General features: G+C 41.8%; 1 protein-coding gene across 4 annotated transcripts in view; it reads left to right on the top strand.

Annotated features, from left to right (window-relative positions):
- Positions 1-18,223, top strand: part of LOC137377175 (Wilms tumor protein homolog) — a 60,616-nt gene extending 42,393 nt beyond the window's left edge. Inside the window, exons 6-8 of one of the 4 annotated variants that reach the window (XM_068046591.1) lie at positions 8,752-8,841; positions 9,926-10,018; positions 16,834-18,223. In XM_068046591.1, coding sequence (XP_067902692.1) covers positions 8,752-8,841; positions 9,926-10,018; positions 16,834-16,955 — 305 coding nt within the window. In that variant the 3' untranslated portion in view covers positions 16,956-18,223. Of the gene's footprint in view, positions 1-8,751; positions 8,842-9,925; positions 10,019-10,237; positions 14,917-16,833 lie in introns of those variants that run through there. The other 3 variants (XM_068046594.1, XM_068046595.1, XM_068046596.1) reach the window with 3 other exon arrangements.
- The last annotated feature ends 5,568 nt before the right edge of the window (positions 18,224-23,791 follow it).

Raw genomic sequence — 23,791 nt, forward strand, 5'->3', positions numbered from 1 at the left:
AACCAAAGTTCCATCTGCTCTCTCAGGTGAATGTGGAAGTTCACATGGCACTATTCTGAAGAACTGCATAGGAGTTTTTCCCAGTGGCCAATATTTATCCTGCAATGAACATCACTGCAAAACAGATGATCGGGTCATTACAACATTGCTGTTTGTGGGAGCTTGCTGTGTGCAATTGGCTTCTGTGTTTCCTGTAAAGCACTTTAGGACATCCTGAGCTTGTGAAAAGCAGTATATAAACATAATTCTTTTTATTCAATATTCAGTTCTGACCAAGGCACAGTACAGTTTGAATGTGACTTCCCCTGATTTGTACTCTACATTCCATATTTTGTTTGCTTTGCTCTTCCACATTGATTGGAGATAGAGTCATTGAGAGATACAGCACTGAAATAGCCCTTCGGCCCACCGAGTCTGTGCCAACTATCAACCATCCATTTACACTAATCCTACATTAATCCCATATTCCCTACCACATCCCCACCTTCCCTCAATTCTCCTACCACCTAGGTACACTAGGGGCAATTTACAATGGCCAATTTACCTATCAACCTGCAAGCCTTTGGCTGTGGGAGGAAACCAGAGCACCTGGTGGAAATCCACACGGAGAACTTGCAAACTCTGCACAGGTAGTACCCAGAACTGAACCCAGGTTGCTGGAGCTGTGAGACTACAGTGCTAACCACTGCGCCACTGTGCTGCATCAAGCCTTCAAACATCCCAACATCTCTTTCAACTTTACCCTTAACTATTTCGATATCATTCACAGAGTGCTTAGACGACTCATTCAGTTTTCCTATAGGCACTAGTCTATATTAAACTTGCTCTGCCATTTACACATTTTGTCTGGCCCATTTTGAAGATCCCAGCCTGCTTCCTAATCTAGTACCATCTCTGAATTTTACCAGTTTATTTCCAGTTAGAAATTGGAAACAGTAGGGATCCCAAAAAAACAATTTCTGGCACTCCACTTAGCATTAACAATCCCCTGCACCCCACCCCCACAAATTCCTCGCAAAAAACATTGAATGTAAATTATAACACTTCTTTGGGGAATCACCAATAAAAATAAAAATGATATATCCATAAATACGGCATCTCAAGGACAAGGTGACATCAAAAACAACTTCAGCTGATATTCCTGGGCTGCAACACTGAAGTTGTAAATCTGCCCAAGTGTTCTAAGTAGAATATGTTATGGTAATGCAATAAATATCTCCACAAGTAATTCATGAGTGGCAAAGGTAGAAGTGAGTTATGGTTGCCTCATGAATGGAGATATTTATCCAGGATTGCTTCCAGCATATGGGGATTTGGGACATATTACCTTGAAATCCAAATTTCCTATTTGAAATTTGGCCAAATGTCCAAGAAACTTATGGCCATTAATGGTTTAAATGCCTGCCAATTATAAAATCCCAAACTCCTAACCCCAAAGGAAGCCTTATTTATCGTATTATGTGGCTGGCCAAGATTTGTCCTTTACAATTTGTGATTGTAAACCAATGTAATTTTTTTTTGATTGGTGAAGCATTCTCTTGCTGTGAGCTGCAGTTTAAATCTAATGTCACAATCATACAGAAGAGAAGCAAATTATCTTCCATCACAATGAGCAACATTTTCTCGATGAGAGTCAATGGCTGTGGTGATGATGAACACTGGCAAGGCTGGAAGAACACTGTCAGTAACAGGAAATAAGAACTCCAGTGGGAATATCAAACGGAATAAGCTTGCTGACAAGCTGCAGATACTGTGTTTAGTGATTTTAAAAAAATAGCTGGGGGTGAAAGGGTGTGTAACATCCATTCAAGTGTGGTTGACATTCATAAACCCTTGTGTTTTGCACTTACATAAAGAGGGTTTCTTCGATGCGTTATGTGCAGTGAAATCATAAACACATTTATAAATGCATTTACGATTTCACCGTGCACAGCGCACAGTTAAAAATGTTCCCTTTAGTGATTTATGATGTCATCTAAATGGCTTAAGTGCGTTCCAGCCTTGTAAAGCACTCACAGACGTCATTTTTTATGCCTATGTGACATGCATGGGAAGGATATATTCGCAAATTTGCATGCAATCTACCACAAATTAGAATGTCATTAGACTCTTCTGCGCATTACTATTATTCTGCAGTTATGCTGCCATGGTAGGTGATTATTCCCTTTTGGTAACGCCATGTGTTTTATTCTTAACTATCCATACATCATTTGAGACAACTACCAACGTAAGAAAAAAGCTGGCAAACTCTAAAGTTGACAGTGGTTAAAAATGTATCTTCATACCAAGAAACCCCACCCAAACTAACCATATGCTTTAGCTGGGTCTACAGCTTAAAAGGCCTTCTTATTAGCAACTTACAAATCTCTAGTTAGGCTGCACTTGTGTCCCGTTCTGGGTGCCAGCCCAATTGTGTCACAGCCATGGATAAGGTGCAAAAGTTATTCACTATGATGATACCATAGATGAGAGAGATTAGTTATGAAGAAGAGCTAGAAAAGTTGGAAGTCCTTTTCCTAGAATAGAGAAAATTAAGAGGGGATCTGTTAGGGGGGGTTCATCGTTATGAAGGGTTTTGCTAAATTCAATAGTGAAATGATTATTTTTATTGGTCAGTGAGTTGCTAACTAGAAAACATAAATTTAAGATCATCCACAAAAAAATGAAGAGAGAGGGGAGAGATTAGAAAGAAGTTTTTTTTATGCACAGGGTTGTTTGGACATGAATTGCCCTACCAGAAACAGAGCCATAAGAAATTTGAAAACAATTTTAGTGTAAATTAAAACAAACAGAAATGGCAGATTCTAGGAAGAGATTGGCCCTTTGAGTCTTAGAATTTAGTTGTTGTGTGATCTTCCACTGACCTTGGTCCTTCCCCAGTTTATCCGCAATTGTGGGCATAATCAGCAAAGTGTTTCACCATCCACCCAGAAGATTTGTATTTGGCCAGTTCCAGAAAGTGATGAGTTTATGGGAATGTTTTTCCACACGCTACTGGCATTTCCTCTTGAAGCTGTCAGAAAAACATTCCGCTCCTGAGTTATTTGTGACTTTTGACCATTCTGAAGCCAATGTTTATTTTTAATTTTAACTGCAAGGGACGATTAGTCCTCCTTTTGCACAAGTTGTTTTCTTTTTTTATATAAAAGTGATTTTACAAATAGAATGGTGTTGCAACATGATACTGTGCCTGCTACAGGCTTAAGTGTTCATGCTGTTTATGAAGGTTCAACTTTTATAAGAGTCTGCAAATTTTACAGTACCATTATGCTCGATTCAGTAGCATGATAATATAATTAAAATTGCTGTAATGAATATCATTACAAACTAAGAAAGATAATACTGAAAAGCATACGTTCATAGATGTTGCAAAATGAATACTTTGGTCAACATTCTATGAAAAATTTATGATAAAGTAAATTGAGAAAAAAACTATTTCCGCTGGACAGTCAGTCAGTAACTAGAGGACACTCATTTAAGACCATTTCTATAGAAATAAGGGCGCAATTAGGAGGATTTTCTTTTAAGTAAAGGGCCTTTGGGACATGAACTAGTTTATCAGAAACAGAGGTGGAAGTGGAATCTGTATAACTTTTAAAAGGGAAGGGGATTAATATTTGTAAAGGAAAAGGAGAGATGGGGAAAGGAGGGAGGAATGGAACTTAGTGGATAGCTTATTCACAGAGCTAGCACAGGCACGATGGGCCATATGGCCTCCTTTCTGTGCTGTAAAAATCTACAATTTGTGACAAAATACTGAGACCACCATTTACTTTCAGGAAATCCAGTGAAATGTAACTGTTTGGTAGTAGCTCACATTTCAAATCTGTGACAAATATGCTTCTTGAGCAGTTCCAAAGGAAATTTGGTATCTTTCCAGTGGAACTGTGGAACAAAATCATATTTCTATATAAGTGACATGAACACCTCGACTGGGACTGGGGTTGTACATGCATTGTCCATTGTTGTTTCCTTTATGTGCCTTGATGCCTCGGTCTCACTCTATGTGTCTGCGCTCAAATATCACTTCCTTTCCATCGGCCACAATGAAAGAACTAAGCATATATGAGCCTAGTCTGTCCACATTACTGAACAAAAATGAAAATATATCCAGTATATGAAAAAGAAAACAAATATGCATGTACATCTGGGACAACTTAAACACGTAACTCGATAAATTCCTTCCCCCCACCTTGGGCCTACACCAGTAATAGTGGATTGTCACCACATCTAATCCATTGAGACAGTCTCCATGGAGACAGAAGACTTACACTTCTCAGTAATGATTGCACTGCACTGACAAAGACTTTGATCATTTGTCATTAACAGCGTGTAACATGATTTCAACACTAATATTAGAAATAGAAAGAAAAACCTTTCACATCCCCACGATGTCCCAAAGTGCTTTACAACCAATGGTTTTTGAAGTATAGTCATGGAATATAATTTGGAAGTAATGGCTAGCTGAAGGCTAATTTGATTGAATAAATGGACTTGATTGCCATTGAAAAATCTTTGGCCTAGAAATTGGAGTATGTCGCACCCATTTTTCAGGCACTAAATGGCATACTAAAACCCCGAAACAGCAGGGCAAGAAGTGCATGCATGCTTTTGGCTGGAAACATGCCAACCATCATCTTGGGTAAGGACAAACAAAAGATGTCCTTTACCAATGCCTGAAACATAAGCTCATAAGGGGGTCTAATGCCTGCTTGAGGTCCCCCACTCCAACAGTGGCATGCAACAAGGCACCCAGTGTCATCACGGGCTACACTTAGGGAAATCAACCCGAGGGAACGCCGGTTCGCCAGGGAGATGTGTAACTTAGCTGAATGTGGAGCTGGGAGAATCAAGAGTGCCTCTACCGACCCTACATTAAAAGGACCCAACCACCCTGCTGCTCCCCCACACAAGGGTCCAATCATTGCTCCCCCAACATTAACAGACCCAATTGCTACTTCCAACCTACGTTCCCTCTAATTTTTCTTTGTTGTCAGACCTGTTTGTTTCACTGCGTAGTCCCTTTAATAATGCTGCACGGCCACACAAGCATGCATCATAAAGGGAACATTGCTTGTTTGTTGCAGCATAGAGGAAACATAGCTCCCGACCCCATATTAAGGACCCAATCAGTGCTTATGACTGCTCCCCTGACATTTACTCCGGTCACAATACCAGATCCTCACAACCCTCTGACCTGCGAAGGTCCCCCTGCACCCACCATCCCCCCCCTCCTTAAAGGTAGAGATATAAACATTGAAATTGGGACAGACTGAATGTGACTAACCGATAACACCAGCAGCATTAGAGGGCAATTTGTCTTTTTAAGTAACATCCCTTTGCATGATCTTGGAAGTGGATCAGAGGCAGGTGCTTCACGACCACAGTTTTTGTTAAAATTACGTGGGATTTTCAGATGATGTCTTTAGAGATGCAGTGGGCTCAAATAAAATAGAAATTAGTTCTTCAGAATGATCCCCTCAGTCATTGAATTAGCTGCCATGAATTGATGTGTTTGAAGATGATGGCAGCATTTAGGCATTATTCCAGTTTGGATCCTTTTGCTTCCTATTTTGGATTAGGCCAACACACCATCTGGTTATTAAAATTATGACGTGCTCCTCTTCATATGCCTTTTGTATTGAGTCTGTGTCAGAAGTTATATGACTATGAAAGTACTAATAGGAAAATAGGAATTTATAAAATTTTGGCCAGACCTTTACGTTGGCAGGAGACCCCGCCCACCAGCCGAAAAGCCGGTGGCAAGCCCACCTCTGCAGGGCCTGGGGAGTCATGCCGGCATTTTACGCTCCCCAGGCCCTTAATTAGTCTTGAGTGGGACTTCCACCTTCTTGAGGCAGGAAGCCCCAATCAGTGGGCCAGCAGCACTTAGTCCCAGCAGCACCACCGCGAATGGGGGCCACTGCTGGGACTACACCCAGCCATTGGAAGCCAGGTGAAGGACGGCCCCAGAACTCAGGTAAGTTTTTGGGGCCTCGCCGGGGACAATCGGCCGGGCTCCGTGTGGCAAGGGGGGTTGGTTTGTTTGGGGGGGTGGGGGGATGGAAAAGAAAGTGTTGTGTTCAGCCATTCAATTAGTTCCTGGCTTAATCTGTCCCTCAACTCCATTTACCTGCCTTTAATACATCACACCTAACAAAAATCTCATGATTCATTTTCTTAATGAAAACATTATTTAAACAGTATCGCCTGATCCCCACATTAACAGTTGTTCCATTGAATCTGTCTGGAGATACAGAAATCATGCTCTTATTGACTGCGCTTTTATGAAATTGACCTGCAATTGACATTTAGTCGCTGCAAAAACACATCAGAAAAGGCTGAAGCTTGAAGGGAAAGCTGTCTGTGGATTAAAACTGCAGTGAGCAGATGTCAGGTTGTCTTGAGATATAGCACACGATAGCCAAGCATAACATCTGACACAGCCCAAGCCAGATGTTTTAAAACATGACTACTTAAATAATTCTTTTAAGGAAGAACATATATTAGTTTTCAAGTTTTAATTCAAGTCAAATACCCCTTTACTTCATTCTGATATCTAAAACATATGGCTTTGCTAAAAAGCAGCTTTATGCTGGAATATTAGCGAAACGTATTAATTCAAACTGTTTTAAGCACAGAAACATTTTTTGAACAATAGTTTTTTTAACAAGAATCTCATTTTTTGTTGTTGCGTTTTACCGCAAGAATTTGTTTTCATATCTCAGGGACTAACTCTTTGCCCCAGAGATTATTTCTTGCAAAGGACTGCAACTCCTGGGGGAGCTTCTGTGGTCAGGCTTTAATTGACCATTTTCAGCACCAGTGGCAGTTGCAGTAGACTACACGAAATCAATTAAGTTGAATCGACACTGAAATGTTGCATGACCCCCAAGCCCTTGGGTAATTCATAAATAGTCAGTTCTGCTAGTTTCCCCAGTCACTTAAACATGTGGCTACCATTTTGCATGTTGTTACAATCAAACAAACGCAGCCAAACTCTTAACTCTTAACACACCACCACAAGGAGTAGTTGAGGCGAATAGCATGGATGGATTTAAGGGGAAGCTAGATACGTACATGAGGGAGAAAGGAATAGAGGGTTAGGTTAAAGAGTTAGATGAAGTAGGGTGGGAGGAGGCTCATGTGGTGCTTAAATGTTGGAATAGACCATTGGGCTGAATGGCTTGTTTCTGTGCTGTAGGCTTCTCTGTATGAATCTGTAAAAAAAAAAGAAAGACTTGTGTTTATATAATGCTTTTAACAAGCTCAGGATGTCCCAAAGTACTTTACAGCTAATGAAGCACTTTTGAAGTGTAGTATCTGTAGTAATGTAGGAAATGCAGCAGCCAATTCTACACACGGCAATGAAATAAATGAGCAGATAATCTGTTCGAGTCATGCTGGCTAAGAGATAAATATTGGCCAGGACACTGGGGAGAGCCCTCCTGCTCTTCTACAAAATAGCCCCATGGGATCTTTTACATTTACCTGAGAAGGGAGATGGGCCACAGTTTAAGGTCTCATCTGAAAGGTGACACCCTCAACCGTGCACCACTCTCTCAGTACAGCACTGAGGTGCCAGCCTAGATCATGTGCTCAGGTCTTTGGAGTGAGGCTTGATCTCACAATCTGCGATTAAGAGACAAGCGTGCTACCACCTGTGCCATGCCTGTCACATGCCAGTGTTGGAAATACAGTAGCAAATGCAGATTCCTTTTAGGCAATTATTTTACTTAGTAATTGTTATTGAACATATGGATGCATCTACATGGAAGGAATGGGCCTTTTAAATGAATGTTCCCACCATTTTGCATACATCACAAGCTGCTGACACTATCTGATTTTGGTACATCTCATGGCACTGATAAGATGTTTCAAAAAAAGAGATGGTAATGCACAGGGTTAATATCCCTAGAAATCATGAAGCAAATTTTGAACTTACTGCCCAGGCATCAAACTGGCATCACGGCTTGTCTGCCTATCACAGAAACAGTCCAATTTTCATTTGTAACGTTATCAATGAAACTCGGGCCATTTCTATAATGGAGGTGCTGATTTCCAGATGCCAATTTTATACCCAGCTGGTAAGTTGGGTAAAAGTTGGGTAAAAAATCTTACATTAAGAGTTCAAATTCCACCGTGAAACCAGAAAAAATTACCACACTGTCATAAAGTCCCAACTGCCTCCCATTTATTCCCCAAGGAAGGGAATATACATGTTTGCATATATATGTAGCTCTTTGTTAGAATCCATCCATGGCCTCACTCCCCATCCCTATTTCTGTTACTTCCACCAGCCCTACAACACCATGAAAACTCTGTATTCCTCCAACTCTGGCCAGTTCCTTCACCCCACCATTGGTGACTATGCCTTCAGCTGCCTAAGCCCTGAACTCTGGAATTCCACCCTCCCCCACCCCACGAAACTCTCCGCTTCTTCACCTCTTTTCCCTCCTTTAAGATGCTGCTTAAAGTGTACCTTTTTTGGTCACCTGTCCTAATATCCCCTTTGTTGCTCAGCGTCCAGTTCCTCTGATAAAGCCCCTGCAAAGCACCTCATTGCATCTTACTATGTGCAAGGCACTTTATATTGTAAGTTGCTGTTGCTTATAAATGCTGATATTGTAGACAGCACCAGTGAACAAACTTTAAGTGGCATTTTACAAACCAAAGTTTGGCTTTCAGTTGCATTACTTTATCCAAATGACAAACCTGACATGCAACCATTTTCTTTTTGTGTCTGAAAAGGTGAAAAGCCTTACCAGTGCGATTTCAAAGACTGCGGCCGACGATTCTCCCGTTCAGATCAACTCAAGCGACACCAGAGAAGACACACTGGTAAGAAAAAACTGCCGTTAATAATGTTACTGAAGCCACTGAGTTCAGGACAATCATTTATGATTGCATGAATCTAACAGGCAGGAAAAGACGAGCTGGTCCATCAGGCCTGCCCCACACCTCATGGTCTGGACTGGATAATCATCTTAAGAGAAAATATTTGCAGGGCTACGGGGAAAAGGTGGGGGAGTGGGACGAGCTGAGTTGCCCTTGCAGAGAGCCAGCATGCATGTATGTAAACTTCCTCACCGACCCCCTCAGAGTTTCAAAACAAGTCCAGGAGATCATACGCTACAAGTGTTACCTTCTATACAATAGAAACCAGTCCAGCTCCCTCTTGAAGGTGAGCAGAGTCAATGTCCACCACACTAGCTGACAATGTATTTCAGAGGCTCACTACACCCTGCTCGTGGGCATTTCCAATGGGGCATGGTGCACAGACCACACACAGCGGTGAACAAGCTTGAAAATGTATGAAAGTACAGGTCAATCCCAATGTGTACTGGTGCACAGAATACGAACTGCAGCGAGAATGTTATCCCATCTTTTCTCTGACTCACCTGTGACTTTTTTTTTCATGGGATGTGGACTTCACTGGCAAAGCCAGCATTTGTCGCTCATCCATAATTGTGCAGGTAGTGGTGAGCCGCCTTCTTAATTCCTTGCAGTCCGTGGGGTGTAGTTACACCCACAGTACTGTTAAGGGGGGAGTTCCAGGATTTTGACCCAGTGACAGTGAAGGAATTGTGATATATTTCCAAGTCAGGATGGTTTGTGGTTTGGGGGGAACTTGCAGGTGGTGGTGTTCCCACGTGTCTGCTGCCCTTGTTCGTCTAGGCAGTAGAGGTCACGGGAATGGGAGGTGCTGTTGAAGGAGCCTTGGTGAGTTGCTGCAGTGCATCTTGTCGATGGCACACACTGCTGTCACAGTGCGCCAGTGGTGGAGGGAGTGATTATTTAAGGTGGCCTATGACCAGCATTTTCTACTTGACCATCAGCATTTTATCACCTTGTACTAGTATTAGTACGTACTTTCTAAGCTGGACAACTTGATTAGAATTGTTTCTTTTTTTTCCTTCCTTAGGGGTAAAACCATTCCAGTGTAAAACATGTCAGCGTAAATTCTCTCGCTCCGACCATTTAAAGACTCACACCCGAACTCATACAGGTAAAACAAGTGCGTAAACATTTTTTTTGACATTTTACTTTCTTAGACGCGGATTTTAATATTTTAACAGTTAATATTTGCCGCCGCTAACATAATACGTGAACCCTTTGAGCACTGAATGTTCCTTTCGAAGCTAAATGCTTATAAAACCTAAAAACAAAGGATAATTCTTAAGTGAGGTTTCTTTCGAGTTTTATCACCAATTGATTCCCTTTATTCTCCCCACAGGAGCTGCTGGCCGAAACGCAGCCTCCTTGAACTGGGAGGGCAGGATGGTTGGGCCTGCGGACTTCTCCATGACCACCATCAATGCCACTCCATGAAGGGCCAACAGAGAAGTGCACTTGTAGCAGGGGGCGAGACAAATATGCCAATTTTTGTTTTATTTAAACATGCCCCTATCTTGTATACAGCAGAGAATCCTGTCATAACCTTTGACACTCCGTTTGGAAATCAAGCCAAATATTAAATAAAAATTGCCTCCAATAGAGGCTGGAGGGATTCAACAGCAACCCAATCCTAATCATCAAACCCTTAAAGATCAGTTTTTCTGAAACAAGTTTTTATGATTAAGTAGAATTTATAAAATCCAGCAGCACCTGTAAGATTACGCAAAAATTGGCCATGTGGTTGATAGCAAGGAGGACAGTTGTAGACTGCAGGAAGATATCAACGGACTGGTCAGAAAAGTGGCAAATGGAATTTAACCTGGAGAAGTGTGAGATGATTCATTTGGGGAGGTCACACAAGGCAAAGGAATACACGATAAATGGGAGGATTCTGAGTGGTGTACAGGGAAGTGAGGGATCTTGGAGTGAATGTCCATAGATCCCTGAAGGTAGCAGGACAGGTAAATAAGATGGTTAAGAAGGCAAATGGAATCCTTTCCTTTATTAGCCGAGACATAGAATATAAGAGTAAGGAAGTTATGCTGGAACTATATAAAACATTGGTTAGGTCACAACTTGAGTATGTGCAGTTCTGGTCACCTCATTACAGAAAGGATGTAATTGCACTAGAGAGGGCACAGAGGAGATTTACGAGGATGTTGCCGGGAGTGGAAAATTGCAACTATGCGGAAAGATTGGATAGGCTGGGGTTGTTCTTCTTGGAACAGAGGAGGCTGAGGGGAGATTTGATTGAGATGTACAAAATTGTGAGGGCCCTGGATGGAGTAGATGGGAAGGGCCTATTTACCTCAGCAGAGGGGTCAGTGTCGAGCGGGCATAGATTTAAAGTGATTGGTAGAAGGATTAGAGGGGAGATGAGGAAAAATGTTTTCCCCCAGAGGGTGTTGGGGGTCTGGAACTCACTGCCTGAAAGGGTCAGAAAATGTCATCTTATTTAAAAGGGGCATGGACGTGTACCTGAAGTACTATAACCTGCAGGGCTATGGACCAAATGCTGGAACGTGGGATTAGGCTGGGTGGCTCTTTTTTTCTCAGCCGGCGCAGACATAATGGGCCAAGTGGCCTCTTTCTGTGCCATAAACTTTCTATGATTCTATTCTAAGAGTCTCCAGACCAAGTTACTGAGACAGGTAGAAGTTCTGTTTACCCAAGATCAGCGAGCTGAGGGAGGGATTGGCAAGATCCAAGGCTTAGGGATCCTTTATACATGTACAAGGGTAGTGCTGGTATTTAGTACCAGTTAACACTGAGTAGGCTTCCTCCCAGTTGAAACACTCTATCCCACCAATGTTGCTTGGTTGATGCTTTGCAGGATTATCGAACCTGAGTTGAATGAATCCCATCCCCTGAAGGTAGAACCATTTCTCCAGGTTCCACGGAGAAGCCCAATTGGTTGGTCAATTATCAGCAGTGCCTCAGTGTGCTGTGGACCTACCTAATTTGGGTTATTGAATGTCTGAGTCTACAGTGGATGGTTGACTTGCTTTTGAACTTCCAGTACTAGGCGTGTCTTTCTGGAGTCACCTGATCCCAAAGAGGCCCAGCTTAACTCCTCCTGCCCTCCACACCCCCTTCCCAAGAAAGATGAGAAATCATTTTATGAACCAAAAGTTATTTTTTACGATTTTGTTATTGTTTCATAAATTTCATTATTTTCTGCATAAATTGTACTTTCGGCTATTTTTATATTAAAGTAACATAGTCCTCAAAGGGTTAAATTCTGTTCCAATATATCTCAGCATCAATGATTTGTGAAATATCAAATGTTTTTAATTTGATACATTGCACTCGTCTTTTTCTTGACAGCATTTTTATGTAAACACATGTAAACTGTTTTGCTTCTGTCTAATATGTAAAACTTAATATCAAGGTATGGCAGGACTTTAGAAGTTATGTGGTTCATGGGCAGTTCGACTGTAAAACTTATCATCTAGCATACAAAATAAAAAATGACCATTTGCCTTAATGCATGCATGCTGGAGTCTCCGGTGGCGGTGGGTCCATTATAACCCGACCCACCCGTTGGGGAAACTGGCGGGGATCGACTGCAATGCTATTAATCTCCATTGAAGTGGGGATTGTGCGGGGTGTAAAACCAACATTCCACCCCATCCAGTTTGGGGTTTCCGTCTGGTGAATTCAGTTGAATTGTCCCCTCTGTCTGCAAAATATAATTGAAAAGAAAACCTGCAGGCATTGCTTGTGAGTTGAGGGTAGAATTTTCTGTTGGTGGTCATTATGTGAAAGCTTAACAGTTTTGTGTCAAATTCCTCTCGCTGCCACTTTAATGGCAGCACTAACCCATTTAGGACACAATAACTGGGTGAGCAGCAATGTTAAAATAGTGGCAATGGCACAATAACTTCATTAACAATAATTTCTTTACTTTTAAAAGTTCTACACGGTAAATTAGTTATAAAGTACCCAGGTAATATTAAGGTTATGCAGTGACATAAGGCATTGGGCATTGAACATTCTCATGCACCCTAACATTACTGAATATTGACTCCATAACTGGCAGTGTCACTCAAAGGCCTTGGGATGGTTGGTGTTGGAAATTGAAAAAACTGTTATGCTGGTGCTCTTCTTGGGTTACAGTCAAGATAACATGCTGGCAGGAAAGGTGTTTGAATCTGCATCTAACCATGCTACATCTGAACCACAAGAATTGGAAATGGCAACGAGACCCTTGAAATTCCCCAGCACCAACTTCTCTCCTCTTCAGCACAAAAAAGAGAAAATTAAAAATAATGTAATATTCCAAAGGAAGATATCAGAACTGTATTATTTGCATTACTTATTCCCTGATTTCTCTGGCTACACTGATGTGAATCTCCAGTCTCAAAGGCTGTATGTCAAGCCATGAAGAGTATAATTGTACAAAGCAAAATGGCGCTGCAATGGAAGAGGGTGATGGAAATCTAATCTTATATCTTTCCAAATAACCAAGTTGTTGAAAAGTTTAAGAAAACTTCTTCTTGGAAAGTTTTGCCATGAATTGACTTTGCTTTAAAAGAAGAAGCAGCATCTACAAATATTATTGCAAGCTGCTTGTCCAGTTAGAGCTTTTGCTGCTGTTTTGGAAGCTCCCTACTGATCTTGTTTTTAATCCATCATGGGTGACTCTGTGATCTGATGCCCCATGCCCCAACCCCCCTGTAAGAGTGATGCTTGCAGGGGTGAATCCCTGGAAATGGTGGGCTTGCATCTCAGGATTTTCTGGAGACTCATATCAATGGATTAGAAGCCTGAAGTCCATCACCCAGAACCTGCCAAAATGCTCTCCGTGAGAGCCATTCCCACAGGGAGCACCAGGTCAGACAGTCACCCTGACTGCGGTAGCATAGACACATAGAATCCTACAACACTGAAGGAGGCCATTCTGCCCATCGTGCCTGTGTTGGCTCTTTGAAAGAGCTATTCAATTAGTCTCACACCCTTACTCTATTGCCTTGGCTCTGCAAATTTTCCCCATCAAGTATTCATCCAATTCTCTGTTGAATATTACTATTGAATCTGCTTCTACCACCCATTCAAGCTGTTCATTGCAGATCGTAACAACTCTCTGCGTAAATGTTATTTTCCTCATCTCGCCTCTGGTTCTTTTGCCGGTCTCCTTAAATCTGTGTCCTCTGGTTACTCTTCTGTAACAGTTTCTCCTTATTTGCTCTATCAAAGCTGTTCATGAATTTGAACACCTCTATCAAATCTGGGGGCTAAATTTGGAATGATGGTGTGGAATCTGGGCAGTCTTTCTTCAAAAATTGCATTTGAAGCAATTCAGAGAAAGAGGAAGGATGATTCATGGATGTTGGGCTCGGAGTTATGAGAACAGGCTCACAGAGATAAGCTTAGATTGTCTGAAAACAGATTGAAGGGGTGATGTAATTCTGGTCTTTAAAATGCTGAGACATGTGAAATGTGTAGGTGTAATCAGACTATCTAACTTGGGCCATGAGTGCAACCTAAGGAAACTTAGAAGCTTTAAAATTAGGAGAAATGAGAAGAAGTTGTTCCCCATTGAGTTGTGGATATATGCAGCAAACTTATAACATAAGAACAAAGGAACATTAAAAACAGGAGTAGGCCATTCAGCCCATTTAATTAGATCCTGGCTGATTTGCACCTCGACTCCGACTTAGTTCCATAACCCTTGATACACTTACGTAACAAAAATTTATTGATCTCAGTCTTAAAAGTACCAATTGTCCTATGATCCATAACCTTTTGGGGGAAGAGAGTTCCAGATTTCTACAACCTTTTGTGTGAAAAGTGCTTCCTGATTTTGCTCCCAAATGGTTTAGCTCTGATTCTAATTTTAAGATTATGTCTCCTTGTTCTTGATTCCCCTACCAGAGGAAATAGTTTCTCCATATGTATCTATCGCATCCTTTTAATATTTTAAACACCTCAATTAGATCACCCCTCAATCTCCTCTACTCGAGGGCATTTCTTTTGGGCCTCCTTATCTCGAGAGACAATGGATACGCGCCTGGAGGTGGTCAGTGGTTTGTGAAGCAGCGCCTGGAGTGGCTATAAAGGCCAATTCTGGAGTGACAGGCTCTTCCACAGGTGCTGCAGAGAAATTTGTTTGTTGGGGCTGTTGCACAGTTGGCTCTCCCCTTGCGCCTCTGTCTTTTTTCCTGCCAACTACTAAGTCTCTTCGACTCGCCACAATTTAGCCCTGTCTTTATGGCTGCCCGCCAGCTCTGGCGAATGCTGGCAACTGACTCCCACGACTTGTGATCAATGTCACACGATTTCATGTCACGTTTGCAGACGTCTTTATAACGGAGACATGGACGGCCGGTGGGTCTGATACCAGTGGCGAGCTCGCTGTACAATGTGTCTTTGGGGATCCTGCCATCTTCCATTCGGCTCACATGGCCAAGCCATCTCAAGCGCCGCTGACTCAGTAGTGTGTATAAGCTGGGGGTGTTGGCCGCTTCAAGGACTTCTGTGTTGGAGATATAGTCCTGCCACCTGATGCCAAGTATTCTCCGAAGGCAGCGAAGATGGAATGAATTGAGACGTCGCTCTTGGCTGGCATACGTTGTCCAGGCCTCGCTGCCGTAGAGCAAGGTACTGAGGACACAGGCCTGATACACTCGGACTTTTGTGTTCGAGGGCATACAAACCATGTTTATACAACCTGTCCTCATAATTTAACACTCCAAGAATCATAGAAGGAGGCCATTTGGCCCATCATGTCTCTGATGGCCATTTGCTGGAGAATTTCAAAACTAACCCCACTGCCTTACACTTTGCCCAGACCCTTGTACATTTTTCTGCTTCAAGTATGTATCCAATTTTCTCAAACGGTGCAGCGGTTTCTGCCTCAGCCATTCCCTATGGCAAAACATTTCACACTCCAACAACCCTCTGCATAAAGAAATGGATCCCAAACTTTGTCCCAGTGGCACGTTTAAGTCAATGACCTCTTTGTCACTGACTCCCTAACCAGAAGGAATAGTCCTTCATAACTTTATAAAATCTACCCAGCCTTCTCTATTCTAATGGAAATAGTCCCACTATCATGTCTCCCCTCTAATTATAGTTCCCCATCTCTAACACCATTCTCCAGCAAAAACAAGTTGAATTAATTAACATCATCAAAAAGGAACTGATAAATATCTGGTTGAGAATGGAGTTGGAGTTTATCGAGATCAGTATAAGCTAAGATGATAATATCAATTGTGGGCCATGATAGGAACTAAGGTGCTGGGATGGGGATTAAGGAAACAATGTCTATGGGAAGCAGTAGGCTGGATTGAATAACAGTCATGTCTTGTTGTCAAATGTATTGTGGAATTTACAGTCATGTTAGATATGTTATGGAGTTTTGTTTGATATGGAGCTGTTATCAACACTTTCCCTCAGGTGGTTGAATGAGTTGGGTTGATGGGGGCAGATTAGAAATGGACCAGGGCTGGAATGGGTTTGATGGCCAGAATGGTCTTTTCTTCATTTCCCTCCTTTTCTATATTAGTATTCACTTCTAAAAACATTGCCATTCCAAGAAAATGGCATAATGGTGACAACAAAAAAGAAATTGCAGCTCTTCTAAGCTCTTATCCTACACATAATGGCATTGACCTCCCTCATCTTATCTCCTCCCTTTGTAAATTCATGAAACATGACACCTGCTACTCAAAAATGAGAGCTGAGTGAAAGTGCAATTTTGTGATGAAGTTTAATTATAGTAATAGGTGCATGTCCATTTGCGAAAAACAAACTGTGAGGGGGCATCCCATGAATTAAACCACTTCAAAAAGTCCTGCGTAACCCAATCAAAGAGGAAAAAGTATCTCAAAAGTACAGCAAAACTCTAATAAATCTAATCCTGAATAAATCATGTTTATCAGCGACGGTACCTGCATTGTATCAAGTTCATTAGGGCTGCTGTTTTAACAGGTGAAAAGCCCTTTAGCTGTAGGTGGCCAAACTGTCAGAAGAAGTTTGCCAGGTCCGATGAACTGGTTCGTCACCATAACATGCACCAGAGAAACCTGACCAAGCTTCAGCTCGCTCTCTGAGAGATGAACAGGACTGCAAGGAGCTCAAAGAAAAGGTGATGATGCACGTTGCTGGGGAAGTCTGCTTTCTTCTGTTCACCCCGTTCTAAACGTTCAGCAGCTCACAAGTTAACGGGACAGAATCGATGCCCACATTCCTATGCCTACCTGATGCATGTGCCACCAATGCGGTTGCGTTACGCCTCTTGCTCCCATTCGTTGTCCAAGTCAGGGTTGCCAACTCTGGTTGGATGTATTCCTGGAGGTTTCGTCATCTCCCCCCTTCCAAATACAAACACCCACCCCGCCCCCACCTCGACCCCTGGTAAAACAGCCTTTTTATTTCCCCCTCCCATCTGCACTACTGCTTACAAATGGAAGTGTTGAAAGAAACTATAGAAAGCACACAGTTTCTGTAGTGCCCTGTACGATTTAACTCCTGAGTTGTTCACAGCAGTGTCCAAGAAATATTCCTGGAGACTCCAGGAAAATCCTGGAGGGTTGGCAACCCCGTTCTGAGTTGGTAAGAGGAGGTGGATTTAAAGCATGTGGCCACTGTTTATTGAAATCTGTAGCAAGGCACTGCACATAGGGCTGTGGTGGTGTTCACTGAGTTTTGGTGCTTGGGTTGTATGATAGTACAGCAATGCACCACTCAACTCCTTTGTAAATAATGTATCTATAGGGACCTGTTAGAATTGAATACTACTGTATTTCATTTGTTGTTTTTTTAAAGAAAAAATTGGAAACCCAAGTGTTTAACCATGTAACATGCAGTTAAAAATGACAGGCATGCAGGTGGGCATTTAATCTATCAAGTTGTCTTGTCTATCAGACCCTACAGTAGATTCATGGAGAAACAATTGGCTGGGATAATGATCCTGTTTATCCATTTGAAGTGTATTTCACCAGATATATTAAGGGAGAGGGGAGGTTAACCAGCATCGCTTTACAAAGACTCTGTTTCGAAATTGTACACGATGTATCAAGAGGCCACGCTGGCTATGTGGCTGATTAGTTGTAATGTTAACAGACATAGTTAAAAGAAGGCTGGTCCACAACTACCATTAACCATTCCTCTTGAAAATAAGTAACTTAATGACTTTCAGAAATCTTCAAGTATAATATGTGAAGAGAAACTTTTTAGTGTAATGGATTGTACTGTACCCAATGTTTCTTTGTTCATCTATTTACTGCTACCAGCTGGAAATTATTATGTATATATCTGATAATGTATTGCTGTGCCTAAAAATAGGAGGGTTATTAAAAGTAGAGAATAAACAGAAGAAATAGGTACATCACAGATCTGGTTTGTTTGCCTTTATTGTGTGATGATAACACAGAATATCTGAGCAGCATTCTCTCTCCCCACCCTACCCCACCACACCCCCGCTCAGTTCTCAATTAAAGATGGCCATAAAGGAGAAAGCGATAGAGATCCCACAGCTGTTTTATTTCAGGATTGGTGTCCTATTTCCAGACCCTTGTTATTTGAAGCCAATCTGTTTTTGCTAACTACTTCTAGCCCTGGTCATAACTTGAACCCCCTCTCTCTCCTGGTCTTGGCAGTGATCTGCACACCTCACACGAACCAAATTGACAACCACGACAAACAAAATGCGTGTGTGAGTCGTAAGACTTTATTTTGTAGGATCTGTCGAATGGCAGGCTTGGAACTACCACGGTGAGAATGCTCCTTGCTAAACAATTACAAGACAAGCCAGGGCCCCTGCGCAGCCAACCTCCACTGCTGGGGCCCCAGTACAAACCCTTTATGCATTTGTGGAGAGACACAAACAATGGAGTGTCCCTTCTACAGACTAAGTAGCAGACTAATCACCTGAAATTGAGCAATTGAGGAGGCGTGGCTCCAGAGATTTGCATTCGCTTAATACGTAATCTCGTAAGAAGTTTGGACAATGTTCATTAATCGCCAGTGTCGCCTGGCGGATACAGCTTATCAAATGGCGAACTGATGCTGCTCGACACATTGCTGCTGGCCTTATTCTGAAGGGCTGCTCAGAAGTAAATGTTTGAAATTCGGATGTGGGCATTCTTTAAGAAAGAAAGACTTGCATCTATATAGCGTCTTTCATAAACTTAGCACATCTCCAAAGTGCTTTACAGCCAAAGATGTACTTTTGAAGAGCAGTCACTGTTAAAATGTAAGAAACGAGGCAGGCAATTTGTGCACAGCAAGATCCCACCAACAGCAGTGTGATAATGATCAGATAACCTGTTTTAGTTTTTTTTTAATTCATTCATGGGATATGGGCATCGCAGGCCAGGCCAGCATTTATTGCCCATCCCTAATTGCCCTTGAACTGAGTGGCTTGCGAGGCCATTTCAAGGGCATGTAAGAATCAACCACATTGCTGTGAATCTGGAGTCACATGTAGGCCAGACCAGATAAGGACAACAGATTTCCTTCCCTAAAGGACATTAGTGAACCAGATGGGTTTTTACAACAATCGACAATGGTTTCATAGCCATCATTAGACTAGCTTTAAATTCCAGATTTATTTAATTGAATTCAAATTCCACCTTCTGCTGTGGTGGGATTCGAACCCATCTCCCCAGAGCAATACCTGCATCTCTGGGTTACTAGTCCAGTGAAAATACCAGTACGCCACTGCCTCCTTCTGGTTGAAGGAAAAATATTTGTTAGCACATCCTTGTTCTTCTTCAAAATAGCCTGGTGGGATCTTTCACGTCCGCCCAAGAAGGTAGACCAGGTCTCAGTTTAATGCCTCATGCAAAAGATGGCACCTCTCACAGTGCAGCACTCCTTCAGTGATGCACTGGAGTGGCAACCTAGATTTTGTATTCAAGTGCCTGTGTTGGAACTTGAAACCACAACCTGCTGACACAGAGGCAAGAATGCTACCAACTGATTCACAGCTGGAACTTTTAGTTGACCATAAATGCCGATGGTACAGGTTTAAGATCTCCTTAGAGTAAAGCATCAATTGCTGCTTTTTGTTAACTATTAGTTGGCCCTAATAACACTTTGGAGTTTTTAATATCCAGTTGTGTTACCAACATATGTATTTTGCTCCAAATGGCAAAATATGCAAGAATTACTTCTTTCTGAATAATGGTTCAATATTTCTTTCGCACATATAGTTGAAAACGAATCTGCATTGTCTCATTAAATTGATACTGAGCCGAAGAAAGAGACATTAGTTGACCGAAAGTTTGGTCAGAAAGGAAGATATTAAGGAGGGTCTTAAATGAAGGGAGAGAGTTGGAGAGGGATAGAGTAGGAATTCTAGAGCTTGGGACCTAGGCAGCTGAAGGCAGGGCCATCAATGGTGGGCCGAAGGAAGTCAAGCATTCACAAGAGGTCAGAATTGGAGCAACACAAACTGCACTAATCCAAGCATAATTAAAAGCTTTTGGCATAAATAACATTAAAGCCCTAGATAGGCTAACAGGGCTCAAAACACATGAAATCTTATGGGGAAATGGGTCTTTATCTCCCCAGCTATTAAGAAAGACAAAAAAGATGAGATTTATGAGACACTGAATTTTGGGAAGAGCCAGCAGATTGGAAGCAGTTTTACATGATGTCCATTTTTGAAAAGACTCAGCCAACGACAACCAGATTAGTCTCAGAAGGTAAAATAGCACAGTCGATAACTTGGGTAAATTTGAAGATTATTTCTTTGATAATCTATTATGCAGAACAGATTTCAGAAGGGAAAACCCTGTCTGGCCACTCTCTTGGACGGAAAGCCCCATAACATGTTGTAATTTGACTTTCAGCAACCATTTGATAAAGTGCCACATGAAAGGCTGCTATTAAGCCAAAAGCAGTGGGGATTCAAGGTAAAATACTTGTTAGAGGAGTGTTGTCCATGTTATACAGCTCTGAGTTAGGTGCCCCTGGGATCAGTGTTGGTTCCCCTTTTGTTTCTACATTACAAATGTTACTACACTTCATAAGTACTTTATTTGCTGTAAAGCACTTTGGAATACCCTGAGGTTGTGAAAGGTGCTATAGAAATACAAGCTTTTTTTAATAGTTATATTCAATGACATTGGTTCAGGAGAGGAAATAGTTTATCTCAATGCAAACTGGCCAAATTCACAGATATTGCCTAACTAGGAAGGGCAGCTGTATCTGCAGAGGCACCTTAGGAACTAAGCAACAAGTTAGACAAGATAGGTAAGTGGGTGGAATAATAGTAGATAAAATTTAATATGCACAAGTGTAAAGTGTCATACATAGAAAGAAAAATGGGTGACAGAATAGTCAAAGATGAAGCTGTAAAGGTTTTAGTAGACTTGTCCAAACATTATAAAGCAGTAGTCAAAAAAGCAAATGAGACATTATACTATACAGCAAAAACAGTACATAAAAGTCATCCTTTAATTGTACAGTGATCTGGTCAATCTAAACTTTGTAGCTTTGGGACATAGGAACAGAAGGAGGACATTCAGAACCTCAAGTCTATTCCACCATTCAATTAGATCATGACTGATATGCATCTTAACTCTAACTACCCATCTTGGTTCCTCAACCCTTAATATCCTTGCCTAACAAAACTCTATCAATCTCAGTTTTGAAATGTTCAGATGACCTCCAACCTCAACAGCTTCTTGGGAGAGAGACAGTTCCAGATTTCCACTACTCTTTGTGTGAAGAAGTGCTTCCTCAGATCACCCCTGAATGGTGCCAGCTCTAAATTTCAGGTTATGTCCCTTTGTTCAGGCCTCGTCCACTGTAGGAAATAGTCTATCTTTATCTATCCTATCAAATGCTTTAATTGACTTAAGCACCTCAATTAGATCATCCTTTAGATCATCCATTCAAGGGAATACAAGCCTAGTATATGCAACCTGTCCTCATAATTTAACCCTTTGCTCAGGTATCATTCTGGTGAATCTGCGGTGTACGCCTCCAAGGCCATTACATCCTTCCTGAGGTGCTGTGCCAGAACTGAACACAGTACCCTAAAAGGGGTCTAACCAGAATTCTGTGCATCTATATCATTAACTTCCAACCCCTTGTATTCCAGCCCACTTAAGATAAATGACCTGTCCTTTGTGTCCTGTTCTGGTCACCAAAGTACAACAGAACCATTTAGACCTTGAAGACAGTTCAGAGACGAGCCACAACACTGGAACCTATCATCAGAAGATTGAGTTATGGGGAAGGAATGAAGAAAATTGAGCTTTTCAATACAACGAAGTGATTCAGCAGGAACATTGTAGATATATGATGGTGATTATAGATAAAAGGTAGCTCTAGTAAACTAAATCATGACAGCAGGAACACATTTAATTTAGTAAAAGACAAATTTAGGACTGATAGCAAGAAGTTCTTCACACAAGATGTGTAATGTGGCTTATGTGCAATGTGGTGCAATTTATACTGAAAGCAGGATGTGAATTTGGGCACTTTTCACTGAGTTTTCGGATTTCAAATCATTCGTTTAAGTGGTGCCGTGGTTTCTCCATTTCCCAGTGATCGGACTTCCAAGTGGAGGCAAAGATTCTGGAATCATTTAAGACATAATTGGAGTCTGTATAGGAGTCTGGAGATTCTTGTGGGATCTAGGAGCTAAAATGAACCAAATTACCTCCCTTGTTTATATTCATCCTCCGATCTAATGATCTAAACCTGGTTAAAGTGGCATCCATTCAGATGACCTCTTGAATTAATGGGTAAATACACAACTTGTCCCTACTTATCTTGTTTATCGCCATGCAGTTGGCTTGCGGAAGGGACCAAGCCATTCAATTCAAACACAGGCATGCTCAGTGATTTGTTCTGATATGCATCTCTTTGCTGGTTCCTGCGGGCAATTATGTAAATTCACAATATATTGGTAATTGTATTTATATACCTGCACTCATAGAATGGTAACAGCACAGACGGAGGCCATTCGGCCTGTTGTGTCCATGCCAGCTCTCTGCAGGACCAACTCAACTAATCCCACTCCCCATAGTCCTGCAAATGTTTTCTCTTCAGATAATTATCCAATTCCCTCTGGCCAGTAATTGGCCAATTCAGGCAAAATCACAGCAGGGTGACTGTTCCACACAGTGCAGGCTTCTGACCCCCATTTGACCCTAATGTCAGGATCCTGAAGCCAGTTGGAAAATCCTACCCATAGAGTACAAAAGTAAGGAGGTTATGGTGAACCTTTATAAAACTAGTTCAGCCTTAACTGGAGTATTGTGTCCAATTCTTGGCACCACACTTTAGAAAGGATGTGAAGGCATTAGAGAGGGTGCAGAAATGATTTCTGAGAATGGCTCCAGGGATGAGGGACTTCAGTTACGAGGACAGATTGGAGAAGCTGGGCTGCGTCTCTTTACAGAAGAGAAGGCTGAGAGGTGATTTGATAGAGGCATTCAAAATTATGAGGGGTCTGGACAGAATAAATAGGGAGAAACTGTTACTATTGGTTGAAGGGTCAAGAACTGGAGGATTTGGATATAAGGTGAATGGCAAAGGAACCAAAGGTGACATGAGGGAAACTTTTTTTACGCAGGGAGTGGTTAGGATCTGCAATGCACTGCCTGAGAGCGTGGTGGAGGCAGATTTAATCGTGGCTTTCAAAAGGGAATTGGATAATTATCTGAAGAGAAAACATTTGCAGGACTACGGGGAATGGGACTAGTTGAGTTGCTCTTCTGGCTTTCCTTCATTCATCCACATTTGTCCAAGTGACTGGTGATTTTGTCCAGATTATCATTTCTAAAAGCTTTCCCACCACCAAAGTTAAACTTACTGGCCTGCAGTTGCCGGGCTTATCCTTACTCCCTTTTTTGAACAAGAGTGTAATGTTTGCAGTTCTCAAGTCCCCTGCACCACATATGTATTTCAGGAGAATTGGAAGATT

This window comes from Heterodontus francisci, chromosome 14, assembly GCF_036365525.1.
Source record: "Heterodontus francisci isolate sHetFra1 chromosome 14, sHetFra1.hap1, whole genome shotgun sequence".
Taxonomy (NCBI): domain Eukaryota; kingdom Metazoa; phylum Chordata; class Chondrichthyes; order Heterodontiformes; family Heterodontidae; genus Heterodontus; species Heterodontus francisci.